General features: G+C 55.1%; 1 protein-coding gene across 16 annotated transcripts in view; it reads left to right on the forward strand.

The window, feature by feature from the left end:
- Window positions 1-13392, forward strand: part of LRSAM1 (leucine rich repeat and sterile alpha motif containing 1) — a 46988-nt gene extending 33596 nt beyond the window's left edge. For 8 of the 16 annotated variants that reach the window (XM_035258173.3, XM_035258184.3, XM_078327572.1 and 5 more), the window contains 8 exons: window positions 26-100; window positions 1736-1816; window positions 3291-3386; window positions 6087-6185; window positions 6723-6854; window positions 8003-8084; window positions 10643-10776; window positions 12650-13392. In XM_035258173.3, the coding sequence (XP_035114064.1) occupies window positions 26-100; window positions 1736-1816; window positions 3291-3386; window positions 6087-6185; window positions 6723-6854; window positions 8003-8084; window positions 10643-10776; window positions 12650-12775 (825 nt within the window). In that variant the 3' untranslated portion in view covers window positions 12776-13392. The remainder of the gene's footprint in view (window positions 1-25; window positions 101-1735; window positions 1817-3290; window positions 3387-6086; window positions 6186-6722; window positions 6855-8002; window positions 8085-10642; window positions 10777-12649) is intronic. The other 8 variants (XM_035258197.3, XM_035258200.3, XM_035258189.3 and 5 more) reach the window with 3 other exon arrangements.
- The last annotated feature ends 1487 nt before the right edge of the window (window positions 13393-14879 follow it).

The following is a 14879-nucleotide window of genomic DNA, read 5'->3' on the forward strand; positions in this document are numbered from 1 at the left end:
TGAGGAACGGTGGTCTTTGTTGCAGAGTGCGATGCAGAAGGCTGCATTCGAGGCGCTCCAGGTGAAGAAGGACCTGATGCATCGGCAGATTAGGAGCCAGGTGAGCTCTGGGGCTGTGGCCCCGGACCTGCCCTCTCAGAGACTTGTGGGGCATCCCTCCAGGGCAGCAAGTCGCAGCAGTTGAGGTTTGAACCCCAGCATGTTGGCTTGCTAGCCCAGCAAGAGGTCGAGGCCTCGCCCTTGGCACCTCCCTTTGTTCCCAGCCTTGTGTTGGGGATCCTAGGTGGGTGCCTGGAGGCCTCCTATTCTGGGGTTGGGTGAGGATCGTACCAGCAAGCGTGGCTGTGACTGCTGGGGCCGCCTCCTGTCCATGCTCCAGGCAGGACACTGTGAAAAGCAGCCTGTGCAGGCCCCTGCGCTACTGCAGCTTAGACCAACAGAGACCCATATGTCTCTGGGGCATATGGGATTTCCCCTGGAAGTGGGCAGGTGGGGCCATGAGCCATGGTGGTCCTGACTCCTGCTGAAAAGTGACCTCGGCCCAAGAGGAGGAGGTCCTCTTTATGGGCCCTCCCTCACATGACAAGATCCCCCCCAGGTGGCTGCTGACCTTCGAGGTGTCCTTGGGCGAGCGCACCTGTGTGGCCTGGTGGCCACTGCCTGTGGAGTGGGGCTGGGGCTGAAGTGAGCTTAAGGCTATGGGAACGCTCCTACATCATGTTCGGCACACTGAATTTTACATTTTTTGCATGTTTTTTTTCTTTCTTTCCCTATTTTTCTTTCTTTCGTTCTTTCTTTTTGGACCAATTTACCTTTTCAGTTTCCCTCTTTAATTTCAATTCCACATTGCCAGACATGAAGCTCATTCCTCTGACCGGGGGTTGGTGATATCATAGGGACTTAGAGACGAGGGGCACAGGGTCATAGGAACAGGATAGGGAAGTACTGGCTGTGGGGCCTGACGCCCCCCAGGGCTGAAATCCACCAGACACACCCTGGAGAGTGTTCGAGGCCCCCGACATTCTCACTGCAGATGGTTTTGACCAGGTCAGCTGTTCCTCTCCAAACCCTGAGCTGGGGTATCCCAGAGAATGGGATCTCTCACTTACCTGCTCTGTGTCCTTGGACAAGTGACTTAACCTCTCTGAGCCTCGGTTTTCTTGTCTGTAAAATAGAGGCAGTAATACCTCCTAACAGCCAGAGAATTGATGAAATATTACACATAAAGTACACAGCACATAAAGCCTAGCACGTAGTAGGTGCTCAAGACATACCATCTACTACTACCATTGTTACTCAGTCACTTACTTCCACCACCCTCTGCTCTCCCCTGCAGCAGTGATGAGGGGCACAAGAGACCCTGACCAGCAGGAGGCTGGGTGATAGTTCTGTGTCTGTGCTTTACTCTGGCCTGAATCTCCAAGCAAAGCCTCTTCTCCATTGCACAAGTCTTTATTCTGTGCCCGCTCTGGGACAGATCCTGTGCTGGGCTCTAGGTAAACAATGTTGGCCGTGACAAGCCTGTCCATGACCCCGGGAACTCAGGGCCATGAAGGAATGAATTCTTGTTCAAGCCCCTTGATGAGGTTCCCAGGCTTAGAGGGTCCCTATTCCAGAGCCTCCCTAGCCTCCCCAGAAAGGCTTCATAGACCCCACTTGGTCATCAGAGAGTAGCAGCAGGAAACTGAACCGTGGTTAATGTGAGTAAAAAACTCCTGTCTCGTCTTCTGTTTAGATTAAGTTAATAGAAACTGAGTTATTGCAGCTGACACAGCTGGAGTTAAAGAGGAAGTCCCTGGACACAGAGACACTACAGGTATGTAGGGCTCCCTGCCCCTGCCTCCCTCACATGCTGAGACCCCCACCTCATGCCCCTCCCAGCCCCTGGCAGCTGCTTGTCAGCCCCTGGGAGTCAAGGGCTTCCCCAGCAGACAGAGGGCAGAGTTTTTCTGTGGCTGTGATACCAGAGGACACCCCCCAGCTCCAGAAGACCCAGCGCAGGCTGAAGTTAGAGGCAGTCAGCCTGTTGTGAGGCAGGAGGGTCAGAGGAAGGAGGGTTTCATTGCCAAGGCTCTCCCGCTCCATCTCCATCACTGTTTCCTGTGCTGGGTGTGGGCCCTCGCTGAGCTCTGTCTCTCTCTGTAGGCCATGCTTCAGGCCCCTGGGCAGACATCCTCCAGGGCTGGAGCTTTTGGGTGTCCCCGGGATCTCTGGAGGAGAGGGCCCAGCCATGTCTCTGTTGCTTAGCCTGGCAGTCCTGCTCACACAGACAAGAGGGTGGCAGGGACTGGCAGCTGATGTCCTGGACTGGACACCTGGGAGCCGGGTGTGGCTCGGCACAGCCCTGCTGCACAACCTTGGCAGGTGGGGGAGGAGGGGCAGCCCTTTGCCCTCTCTGGACCTTAGCCCCTCCAGCTGCAGATAGAGGGCTGGATGGGGTGGTGTGTGAGGACATGTGCCCATGCCAGGCATTTGAGCAGAACCTTCTGTCTGTCACTGTCCCTGTGTCCTCATTAGAGAAGTCTCAAGTCATCCCATGGACTCCTCAGTGCAGTGAGAGGTAAGAGGTCTGGATACCTGGTCTCAGGTGTACCACAAGTGCATTGTGTACTCTTAGGCAGGCCTCTGCCCCTCTGGGCCTTCTTCCCCTACTCCGTAAAATGGCAGCTGTCCTCCAGGTCCAGCCTGTGCCATCTGGCCATCGGAGAAGACTAAGTTAGCAAGGGAATGCCCTTTGTGAGCTTTGAAATGATCTCCAGAGATGAGGGGACTGGAGCTGCTCTCAGAGAAGCTGTGGCCATCATGCCTGGCAGGTACCCTAGACCCTGCCCACAAGAGCAGCAGGGCTACACCTGTCAGGGCCCCATGGGGTTTCCAAGAGCAGGCACGGGAGTGGAACAAGGACCCCAGGCTCTGATTTGCACACCCCTCCATTTGTGTGAGGCCCCTTACCCCGTTCCCACCATTTGCTTCTGCCCATGTGCTCTGTTGTCTGGGAGGCCAAAGGCAGGTACCTGTGGCTTGCTGTTTCTTTTGTTTGATGTTTCTTACCATTCCATTGTCATCAATCACCAGGATCCCATGCCTGACTTCACCCCACAAGGACGAGAGATGCAGGCTTAGGGGAAGAGGGGCAGAAGGGCCTCTTAGCTTTGTCCCCCAGCTCAGCCTGGAGGCGTTAGGCAGAGAACCGAGTGAGCGGGAGGCCAAGCCCTTCTCCATCCTGCCACTGCAGGACTCCTGAGGTGCCGCCAGTTCATGGTGGTTTGGGGTGTGGTCTTGTGTTGCAGGAGATGGTCTCGGAGCAGCGCTGGGCCCTCAGCAACCTGCTCCAGCAGCTGCTCAAAGAGAAGCAGCAGCGAGAGGAAGAGCTCCGGGAAATTCTGGTATGTGTTGGCTTCTGTGCTCAGCATCACACATGCGTTTGCTTTTCTCTAACAGACTGGCCATTTTTAGAAACACCTGTTATTCAAGTAAGAGTTGTTCATCAAAGAAAAACTGGAAAGTGCAAAGGAAAATAATTGCAGTTCCAAGAGTTATCTCCTGCTGTTTTTTGTTGGTTTGCTTGTTTGAGACAGGGTCTCACTCTGTTGCCCAGGCTGGAGTGCAATGGCGCAATCTCGGCTCACTGCACTCTTGACTTCCTGGGCTCAAGCGATCCTCCCACCTCAGCATCCCGAGTAATTTTTTTATTTTTCATAGAGATGGGGTTTCGCCATGTTGCCCAGGCTGGTCTCGAACTCCTGGGCTCAAGCGATCTATCTGCCTTGGCCTCCGAAAGTGCTGTGGTTACAGGCATGAGCCACCGTGCCCAGCCTGTCCTGCTGTTTTGATGCATGTTTTCCAAACATTGTGATGCATCTTTATAGCTGTTTGTGTATCTGCCTTTTAAATAGGACATGGTGCGTACTCTACAACCAGCCTGTTTCCGTACATTCTTTTCAAGCCGTTAAACCCTTCCTTGACATCCTTTCTCGAGGCTGTGCTTGGCCCCTATTGTTATGTGGATTACTTCTAGGTTTTAAACTTACAGGCGACGCTCTCTGAATTCCTTTGTAGTTGAGTATTTGGGAACAGCCATGAGTATTCACTCCAGGACAGGACTTGCTATGTCCAGGACAGGCTGTTTGATAAGCTTTTGGTAGGAATGGCCCAGCTGTCTCCTGTCCCCTAATAAGTTTGATGCTGGCACACTTTCAGAGTGGCAGCGGCCCCCTTGAGAGTGTCTTCTCTAGACCCAGGGGGCACCCAGCAACAAGACCAGAGGCCAGGCCCACCATCTGGGGTGGAAAAGATCGAGTTATTCCTGAGTCACCGTGAATGAACCAGACGTCCTCTGAGCTGCCTCCTAGACCTGGCCCTGTGCAGGTTTTTTTTTTCTTTTCTCAAGACAAAGGTTTGCTTTTTGTTGTCCAGCCTGGAGTGCAATGGCGTGATCTTGGCTCACTGCAACCTCCGCCCCCTGGGTTCAGGCAATTCTCCTCCCTCAGCCTCCCGAGTAGACAGGATCACAGGCATGCAATACCATGCCCAGCTAATTTTTGCATTTTTTTTAGTAGAGACAGGATTTCACCATGTTGGTCAGGCTGGTCTTGAACTCCTGACCTCAGGTGATTCACCCACCCTGGCCTCCCAAAGTACTGGGATTATAGGCTTGAGCCACCGCACCTGGCCCCTGTATAGGTTTAGAAGAGAAAGACCAGCTTCTTCTGGAGTCCTGAACAAGCCAAGTGGTGCCTGTGCCCATCAGAGAAAGCTGTCTATTCCTCACAGTGCCCTGCTGCCATCTCCTATGCATCAGGTTACTGGGCAGATGGTGCCCTGGTGCTGTGCTGTGGCAACCAGGTGCTGTGGCTGGTGCTCCTGCCCTCGTAGGCCTTGGGGGTCACCACCAAGGGAGGAAGCACCACCCCAGCAAGACACAGCCAGTCCGCTCCTGGGTGCCAGAAGAGAGGGCCTGCAGCCCGGGAGGGCCAGCGATAGAACTGAGCAGTGGGTGTGGCCAAGGCCACAGCGGGGAGCCCCCAAAGGGCAGTCAGGCCCAGCAGGGATGGGGAAACGCCTCCCCATGTCATGCCAGCCCTCACTGCTGTTCTAAGCAACTTTGTTCTAAGCAAGACAAGCCTGGGGCCTGATTCCTGGCCCCACCCTAGGCAGGGTACTCATTACCCCGAATCTCAGTTCCCTCACCTGGGAGGTGGAATCAACTTCACGGAGTTGTGAGAATGAATGAGTGGCATCTGTAGGTGCACAGCGTGGCCTGGTGCTGTGAGCAGGTCAGCTGTGCCTGTTGTCACCATGGTCGTTATCAGCATCATTTGCTCACTGCTTTATTCCCAGCACCTAGAACAATACTCAATGAAGAGTTACTGATTGGTAGAATAAGAGAATCATGTTCAGTAGCACACTGACCATTCTTCAGCTCTGTCAGACAGTGAAGCCCAGTCTAGAAGCGAAGGACACCGTCAGCTTCTAGACTGGGCTTCACTGTCTGACAGTGCCCCCTGCCTGGTACCCAGGAGGCAACCTGGGCTGCATAATGCTTGCTGTCCCACAAGCAGACAGAGGGTGTCCCTCCCAGAGAGTGGTGGAGTATGGTGCCAGGTGGCAGAAGCTTAGGTTCAGGTGCTCCTCCTGACCAGGTGTACAGCGTCGAGCCGGTCAGAGAGTGATGCTTCCTGCCTTTCTCATTTCTATAGTTTAAACGGTGGGACAGTAAGTGGGTGGGAAAGTTCTCTGTAAAATACTAAGTGCCAGCTGGTCACAGTAGCTCATGCCTATAATCCCAGCACTTCGCGAGGCTGAGGTGTGTGGATCACTTGAGGTCAGGAGTTTGAGACCAGCCTGGTCAACATAGTGAAACCCTGTCTCTACTAAAAATACAAAAATGAGCTGGGCGCGGTGGCAGGCACTTGTAATCCCAGCTACTTGGGCACTCCAGCCTGGGCGACAGAGCAAGACTGCATATCAAAAATAAAATGCCAAGTGCATCCACCTGCTCAGAGGAGCATAGTTCATAACCATCATTGTTAGCACAGGTTTTATTACCATTTTGTAACTAACATTGCCTGCTTCATTCCTGGCAGACGGAGTTAGAAGCCAAAAGTGAAACCAGGCAGGAAAATTACTGGCTGATTCAGTACCAACGGCTTTTGAACCAGAAGCCCTTGTCCTTGAAGCTGCAAGTAAGGACTGCTGCTGCCTGCCCTGGCCAGGGAGCCCGGGGTCTCCTCCCAGAGCACCTCTGGCTTCCACTATGCTCTGCCTCTTGTTACCTTTCTGGTGACTCTGGCATGCCAGATCCTGTGCCAAGCACAGGTGGCAACAGAAGTGAGAACGAGGGAGTATTCATTCTGGCGAGGGGGACAACAAGGCGCTGGTCACTGCTGTGTGGGGCAGAGACCACTGAGCCCACAGTAGAGTGAAGCCTGTGCCCGGGGGCCACTGTCTGCCCAGCACGTGCAGGGACAGGGTGGTGAATGAAACAGCCTTCTCTTAGTGGATGTTCAAGTCGCTTACTATTTCGGGGTTTGCAGACAGAGTGGCGGTGAACCCCGGGCCCGTCTATCTCTGTGCCTGCACTTGTGTTTTTGTAGGACTAATCCTGAGTATGTTCTAGGTATTGTGTTGTGTATATTCAAACCCTTCATTTCCTGTTGTAAGCAATGGGTTCTTTTCTTCCTTCCCACTCATGGTACACTTTTCCCTGGTCTGTCTTGCAGGAAGAGGGCATGGAGAGCCAGCTGGTGGCCCTCCTGGAGGAGCTGTCGGCTGAGCACTACCTGCCCATCTTTGCCCACCACCGCCTCTCGCTGGCCCTGCTGAGCCAGATGAACCCCGGGGACCTGGCCAAGGTGGGCAGCAGCTGTCCATGCAGAGGGTGGGGAGGCTGGGGAGGTGTGCGCAAGGCCACTGGCCTGACCAGTGGGGGTTGACCTGCTCCCCGTGGAATTCTCAGTGAGGTCTGTCCTTACCTAATGGCCTAGGCCCACCTTGTTTCCAGATGGTCAGAATGCCTGCCCATCTGCCCCAGCCGCCTGTGTCTGCCCTGGACACCATCTCACTGGGAAATCCTGGGGAGGTGGGTCCTGCCGAGCTGCTCAGACTGGATCCACAAGACAGGCCCCTGGGGATTGTCCGATCCAGCCTCCGCCCTGTCCCTTGGTGTGACAGACTGTTGTGACCGCAGCACTGCCTGAGCCCATATTCTGGGCACAAGCTGGGCTCTCTACAGCACATGAATCCACTTACTCTCCAAAACGGAATAATCATTGCTGTGCCAGCTAATACCTTCTTACCACCTGCACGTGCTGGGCACCATTTTAAGCACTTTTCGTATTTGAACTCACTGAATCCTCTCGATGGCCCAGGGAGGTACAGAGACTTATGATCTATCGTTCAGATGAGACCCAGTAAGGCAATAACTTGGCCTAAGGTCACGAAGCAGAGTGAGGCCTCTACCCCTAGCAGTCCAGCCCCAGAGTTCCTGTTCTTTGCCATGAGACTGTCCTGCCCCTCCCTGGACAGATGCAGACACTGAGGTCCAAAAGGACTGGATAGCACTGAGGGTCACAGGCCATGCTGCTTAAGCTCTGAAGGCTGAGGGGCTGTGGGCTCAGGTGCTGCTGCTTAGCGGCTTGGCCTCAAAGGCTTCTCTCTTGCTCCACCTGGTGGGGAGGTGGCGTGAGATGTGCAGGTGAAACCCGGTACTGGGAAGCAGTCGCTAAACCATGGCCGTTGCTAGTGCTGGCTTCCCTCTGGGCCTCGGTTTTCTTCCCACCCCCACCACACTGATTGTGGGGCTGAGGCCTGAGGAGGTTGCCCCCACAGTGATGGTGCCGCACTGCCCCATCCTGACCCTGGGCCCCGCCAGGCCCTGGACGGCTCCCACATTTCCAGCGAAGGTGCTGGTGCTTCTGTGGACTGGGCCTGCGCCAGGTGGCTCGTATCATTTATCAGGCTCCCCCCAGCCCACAGTCTGCTCCTCCCTGAACTGTCACAGCTGGGCGTATCAGAAGCTGGCCTGCAGCACGAGATCCTCCGGAAGGTCCAGGAACTGCTGGATGCAGCCAGGATCCAGCCAGGTACTAGCGCAGCCCTGGCCTCCTCTGGGCAGGGCTCCAGCCGAATGTGTGGCTGTGGTGGGGACAGTCATTTGCTTACATTCAGGATAAGTCCTGAGGGCTGCTTCTAGCCTCTGCCCGCCGGTAAGGTTCCCTCCCAAGGACCAGGCTTAGGGATTAGTGAGCCCGTTTTACAGATGGGAAAAATGGGCCACCAAAGTGGGGGAACAGAGAGACCTCCAAGTAGCAGTGGAGGGCCCTCCCAGCTCCCTGTCCCTCCTTCCCTCAGCCCACCTACACACGCTGGGGTCTACACACCGAGGGACCCTGTCCCTCCTTCCCTCAGCCCACCCTACCGACACTGGGGTCCACATACTGAGGGACTTTGGACTAGAGGGAGAAACAACCCGTGCCCAGGGCCTGCTGTATGCCCAGTGCTGGGCCTGAGGGGGTGCCTGTGGGCGTGGAGAGATGTCCACAACAGGCTGGGAAGGAGTGAAGGCAGGTCATGAGGGCCATGGAGAAAAGGGGCAGGTGTGGGGTCTGGGGTCTGCTGTGTGCTGAGCATGACCGGGTAGCCTGGCACCTGCCCACAGCCGTGCGGGAACCACGTTGGGGAACCTCCAAATCAACCCCATGGGGGGCACTGTTGTAGTCCTCATGTTCAAGATAAGGAAACTGAGGCGGAGACAGGTTAGCATGTCCCCTATCAGGTCCCACTGCTGGCACGTGGTGGAACCACTGGGCTTGACTGCCTCCCTGGGGAAGAGCTGAGGGTCCAGAGCAGGGGTGAAGGAGAGGGCAAGCTTGTGCAGCCTGGCTGGCCGTGAGCAGGGCATTTTTAGCCAGAGCCAAGGAAGAGGGGAAGCAGCCGGGGCGAAGGTGGAGTTCCTGGACTGGACCTCAGCGGGGAGGCCTGGGGCTCCAGGGGGCTGGGCGGACTGCAGCCCATGAAAGCTTCAGACACCAGTTCTGCAGCCACTTTACTCCAGGGACATTAACTCAATCCCCCCAAAGTCACTAAACTTAGTTTTTTGATATCAAGTCGTGTGCAGCATAGGCCCCTTCTGGATGTTCCCGACCCTTCAGCTCTCAGACTGGAAATCAGGAAGAGTTTGCCATCAGGAGCTGGGGTTACCCCAGCAGACAAGCCTCAATGAGCAGGAGTCACAAACAGGTGCCCCTCACGGGAGCAGGGTGCAGTGCCTCTGAGCCCAGTGGTCCTCAGGACTAACTGCTTCTCAGTGTTTGGGTCATCCTAGAGCTCGTAAGCAGGTCTTCCTCTCCACAGCTGATCGGCCACAAGGATCTGTGGCCATGTGCATAGAGCAGATGCCTCGGCTGCTCAGGGCTTCCCGCTTGCACCAGTTGGCAGGGGAAGGGGCTGGGGTGGGATCCAGCCTCAGTTCTAGAAGACATGGGAAACCCTCAATTTCCTGACAATTCTTATTACTCCCAGAAATCGGTATACTTTATATCAAATCTAGAGGTTGGGGTCGGGCGCGATGGCTCACACCTGTAATCCCAGCACTCCGGGAGGCTGAGGTGGGTGAATCACCTGAGGTCAGGAGTTTAAGATAAGCCTAGTCAATGTGGTGAAACCCCACCTCTACTAAAAATACAAAAATTAGCTGGGTGTGGTGGCAGCACCTGTATTCCCAGCACTCAGGAGTCTGAGGCAGGAGAATTGCTTGAACCTGGGAGGTGGAAGTTACAGTGAGCCAAGACCACGCCCCAGCACTCCAGCCTAGATGACAAAGTGAAACTGTTTAAAATTTTAAAAAAGCCAAAACAAATAAAGAGGGGTTGCCTCTGAACGTGTTTTCTTCAGGTATCTAAGTATAGATAGATCTCCAGTGGCTCATGACTGTAGTCCCAGCACTTGCGGAGGCCCAGGCGGGAGGATCACTTGAGCCTAGTTTGAGACCAGCTGGGCAACATAGACCCCTTCTCTACACAAAGTAAAATCAAATTAGCTGGGCCTGGTGGTGAGCTTCCTAGTTCCAGCTACTTGGGAGGCAAACGTAGGAGGATCACTTGAGCTTGGGAGGTCAAGGCTGCAGTGAGCCATGATTGTGCCTCTGCACTCCAGCCTGGGGAAGAGTGAGATTGTTTCAAAAACAACAAAAAAAAAAATCAAAAAACTAGCCCCAGCTACTCAGGAGCTGAGAGCTTCTGCCCCAGGGCTCCAGTACTGCAGCTGCACCACCAGATGGCCCCATGGCCCTGGGCCAGTGACTCCCCGAATCTGAGCCTCAAATGCCTCATCTCTGAAAGTGCCGAGCCCTTCTTGCAGGGTGGCTGTGAAGGGTCCTGGGGACATTAGAGATTAGAGGACCCAGTTAACAAGCTCTGCAGCCATCCCTGCAAAGAGAGACTGCACTCCCATTCTACAGATGGGAAATGAGGCTCAGAGAAGAGAATGTGTGGCAAGGAGAGCACTTCCCCAGATCTGAGTGCAGAGGCTCCTCCACCCTCCAGCTCACTCACTATGGGGATAGGCTGGGCCACGAGGAGCCCCTAGGGGTTGGGGTCATCCTGGTTGACCCTGGCTCAGTCTGTCTCTCTGGTCTCCACAGAGCTGAAACCACCAGTGGGTGAGTTCCTCACCCCCACAGCCCCCCAGGAGCCTCCAGAGTCCATGAGGCCATCGGCTCCCCCTGCAGAGCTGGAGGTGCAGGCCTCAGAGTGTGTGGTGTGCCTGGAACAGGAGGTAAGTCTGGGTCTCCCCACTGCGCCTGCCGTGCCCGTGGCTGCGTCAGCAAACTCTCCAGGCACAGGGGTTGCCTCCGAATATGCTTCCTCCAGTTATCTAAGTATATTGTGTTCATCTAGAAAATTTGGAAAACACAGAAAAGCAAAGAATGCAGGAAATAGAAATGACCCCCCATCCCACAACCCAAATATGAGCCGTGCTCACATCATTTTCCAGACCTTTTTCTTTTTGTTCCTACTTAATAAATACACAGGAAAAAAATCTTCCAAATTGTGAAATATCAACAACATGATGTACCCTGCAGAGGCTTTCAAAAAATCTTTTGGCCAGGTGCGGTGGCTCGAGCCTGTAATCCCAGCACTTTGGGAGGCCAAGGCAGGTGGATCACCTGAGGTCAGGAGTTGGAGGCCAGCCTGGTCAACATGGTAAAACCCCATCTGCACTAAAAATATAAAAATCAGCCAGGTGTGGTGTGGGTGCCTGTAGTCCCAGCTACTTGGGAGGCTGAGGCAGGAGAGAATTGCTTGAATCTGGCAGGTGGAGGTTGCAGTGAGTCAAGATCCTGCCACTGCACTCCAGCCTGGGTGAGACTCTAAAAAAATTTTTTTTGAAAAATTATTGCAGAGTTAACACTGATTGTAGAAATTACACAGAGCAGTAAATGAAATACAAATCGTCCTCTGCCTCCACTGAGGGATCCTACTTAGAAAAGCAGCCCTGTTTGCAGTTTGATGATTCCAGGGTCTCCAATTGACTGGGTCATGCCATGATATGGATGGACCTGTTGGTTCCAAATCTAATCCCTGTTCTGGGGCCCCTGGCATTCCAGACAGCTTTGAGCAGGGCTCAGATCAGTTCCTGAAAGCAGGAGATGCTAAGGCAAAGTGGGGTTCTGAGTCAATGGCTGCTGCTCCAGGTTGGGATCATTTTTAGACTGAGGAGTTCAGGGCCTGGGCAAGTGCATCAGCAAGAAAGAAGCCTGAGCACTGTGCACACCCGCCAGCAGGGGCTGGCTGAATAGACCTGGGTCCCTTGTCCGGAGGGCCCAAATATAATCCCATTTTATTTAAGAAATAGGGGCCATGTATGGTGGCTCATGCCTGCAGTCCCAACACTTTGGGAGGCAGAGGTGGGCAGATCATGAGGTCAGGAGATGGAGACCATCCTGGTTTTTTAACACGGTGAAACCTCGTCTCTACTAAATATACAAAAAACTAGCTGGGTAGGGTGGCATGTGCCTGTAGTCCCAGCTACTTGGGAGGCAGAGGTTGCAGTGAGCTGAGATCAGGCCATTGCACTGTAGCCTGTGTGACAGAGCAAGACTCCATCTCAAAGAAAAAAAACAGTTGGGGCATATAGGTATTTATTTTTTACAGACTTAGAGAAATAGACAGCAAACTGCTAACAGAAGGGCTAGGTTACCCCTTTTGTCCATGCCTGTTTTGTTTCTGTGGTGTTCAAATGCCTGGGTGCCCCACTGTCAGGTGCTTATGGTAAAGATGGTAAAGAATAATGAAGGGGGCCGGGCATGGTGTACTCCCAACAGTTTGGGATGCCCAGGCAGCCAGATCACTTGGGGTCAGTAGTTTGAGACCAGCCTGAAACTCCATCTGTACTAAAAATACAAAAAAATTAGCTGGGCATGGTGGCTCATGCTCATAGTCCCAGCTGCTTGGGAGTCTGAGGCAGGAGAATCACTTGAACCCGGGAGGGCAAGGTTGCAGTGAGCCAGGATTGTGCTACTGCACTCCTGCCTGGGTGACAGAACAAGACTGCCTCAAAAAAAATAAAAGAAGGACCCGGGGCCTGGGACTCCTGGAACGCGGCCGGGCTAGCCACATGCTCCCACTCTCCCTCCCTCCCTCCCCAGGCCCAGATGATCTTCCTCAACTGTGGCCATGTCTGCTGCTGCCAGCAGTGCTGCCAGCCACTGCGCACCTGCCCGCTGTGCCGCCAGGACATTGTCCAGCGCCTCCGCATCTACCACAGCAGCTGAGTGCTGCCCGCCCACCTGGGCCTGGCCCTGCCTCGGTCACTGCGAGCCCCAGGCTCCTGCTCAGCCTTGCGCCAGCCACACACATACAAGGTCCCCCCTACCCTGGGCCCTTCTTTCCCCACTGCCCAGGATGCCCCACCCTGAGCTCCAAGCGCCTCTGGGCCAGGCAGAGGCTCTCCTGATCCATGACACCACCAGTCTGAATGGGGCTGGGGCTGGAGGGGCTGGGGCTGGAGAGGCTGCTGCGCCACCACCCTGGGAGCCAGCATCCCAGCGTAATCATGGATCTGCTGCCTCCCAAGTTCTCTGACTGAAGGTCATTCTGCTCCTTCCGGAGCTTGGGTCCTCATCTGGGGACCATGCACAGTCCTGTCCTGCTCTGCATGTGGGAAGTGAGCAGGAGGGCCTAGCTGGGTAAAGGGAGGCTGTGGCCTTGGGGGGCCATCCTGGGAAGGCAAGCAGTGCAGGCCTATGCTCACAGTGGTGCCAGCACCCTTGGGCCTTCTTCTCTGCTGCTCCCTAGCACCCTGGGGCCCTCTTGCTCTCTGCAATTGTCCTTCCTCACACCATGTGGCTTGATCCAAAGCAGGAGCATCAATAAACCCATCTTCAGCGCGCTTCTGGCCAGAGTCATTGCAGGGTCCTCATGGGAGCCCGGGAACGGGAGCGGGTGAGGTCTGGGGATGGGGCTAGGACAGAGGGCACCTATTCTTGAGGAGGGAACCAGGAGTGTGCTGCCCCTCAGTTGAAAGGAGAGGTCGGTAGAGCCATCTTGAGGTGGAGAGACTGGGGCCCAGAGGGAAAGCACCGAGAGGTAGCCAGGGCCGGTGATGGTTGCAGCCTGTGCCTCTGAGCGGAGGAGCCCTGTGGGCGGGCTGTGTGTTCTGTATCTTATCCCAATGAGGCAGCTGAGGCTGATGGGGGTAAATGCCTAGGGCCTTGCAACTGGGACATGGTGATGCAGGGTTTGAGGCCCAGAAGCTTCCTCACCCTCAAACCTGTGCAGTTGTGCAGGTTGGTCACTGCACAGTTCTAGGAGCCATATACACCTGCACTCGCTGCAGGGGTGCATGTCGATTATGCATTTTCTGGCAGATGGTGTTGAGCCAGGGGAGCCTCTACCTTGGGCATATGGCAGGACTGCTCAGAGCACCTGGGCTCTACCTCCAGCTCAGTGACCCTGGCCAGTGTTTGGGCCTCAGTTTCAGCTAGTGGCCTCCAGGGGGTGCTGAGTGCTTGCCCCAAGTACAACATCCACAGGAGTAGGCAGGAGGGTTCAGGTTCTGGGGTGGCAGAAAAGTCCCTATGCCCAGGCCTGTTTCCCCCTCCCTGAGACCATCAGTCCTGTGCACGGAACGCGGGTGAATACCCTTTGTTGTGTGAGTCCTGTTTCCCAGGCAGGAGCTGGGTGGCCTTTTCCCATGTCGGCACCCTCAGTTCCCCCTCCTCCCAACACCCTCCTGGGTTCAACTTGCCAAGGGGGAGGGACCGAGGCAGGTGGAGCTTTCCTGGAGCACAGTGCTTTGCAGACCTCCTGTTCTCACCAGCCCAGGGAGGCCTCATGGAAGAGCTTGAGGCTCAGTGACCTGCCAAGGACAACAGCAAGCCACAGCCGCATCCCTGTGTTCCATACATTACCCCGCTGAGGCCCACGCAGTCCTGTCTTGTATCTCGGCCCTTGTTGACTGAGGGAGGCTCAGGCCCAAGTCATAGGATGCCACAGAGAAGCGGGCACCAGGGAAGCCAACGTTCCCCAAGGTGACTGGCTGCCACCCCACCCAATAAGGACATGCTTTTACCCATAGGTTGGGCAACCTACCCCCAACAGCTGCAGGGGTGTTCCAGTGCCCCGTAAGCTTGGCCCAGGTTCCCCATCCTCCTAGGCCTCAGTTTACACATTGGTGAAATGGTGACAGCAGTGACCACTTTCTAGAGCCGCCTCGAGGCTCCTGTTTCCACACACACTGCATTTGGCCCACACTGAGCGCTTGGCAAACACTAGTGTGTGATCGGGCGTGTTGAAGGAGCTGGCTGTTTGGATCCAGCCCGATCCTGGGCCCACCCCACTATGAGCACCCCAGGGTCCTGAATGGCCTTGAAGCTG

Source organism: Callithrix jacchus, chromosome 1, assembly GCF_049354715.1.
Source record: "Callithrix jacchus isolate 240 chromosome 1, calJac240_pri, whole genome shotgun sequence".
NCBI lineage: Eukaryota > Metazoa > Chordata > Mammalia > Primates > Cebidae > Callithrix > Callithrix jacchus.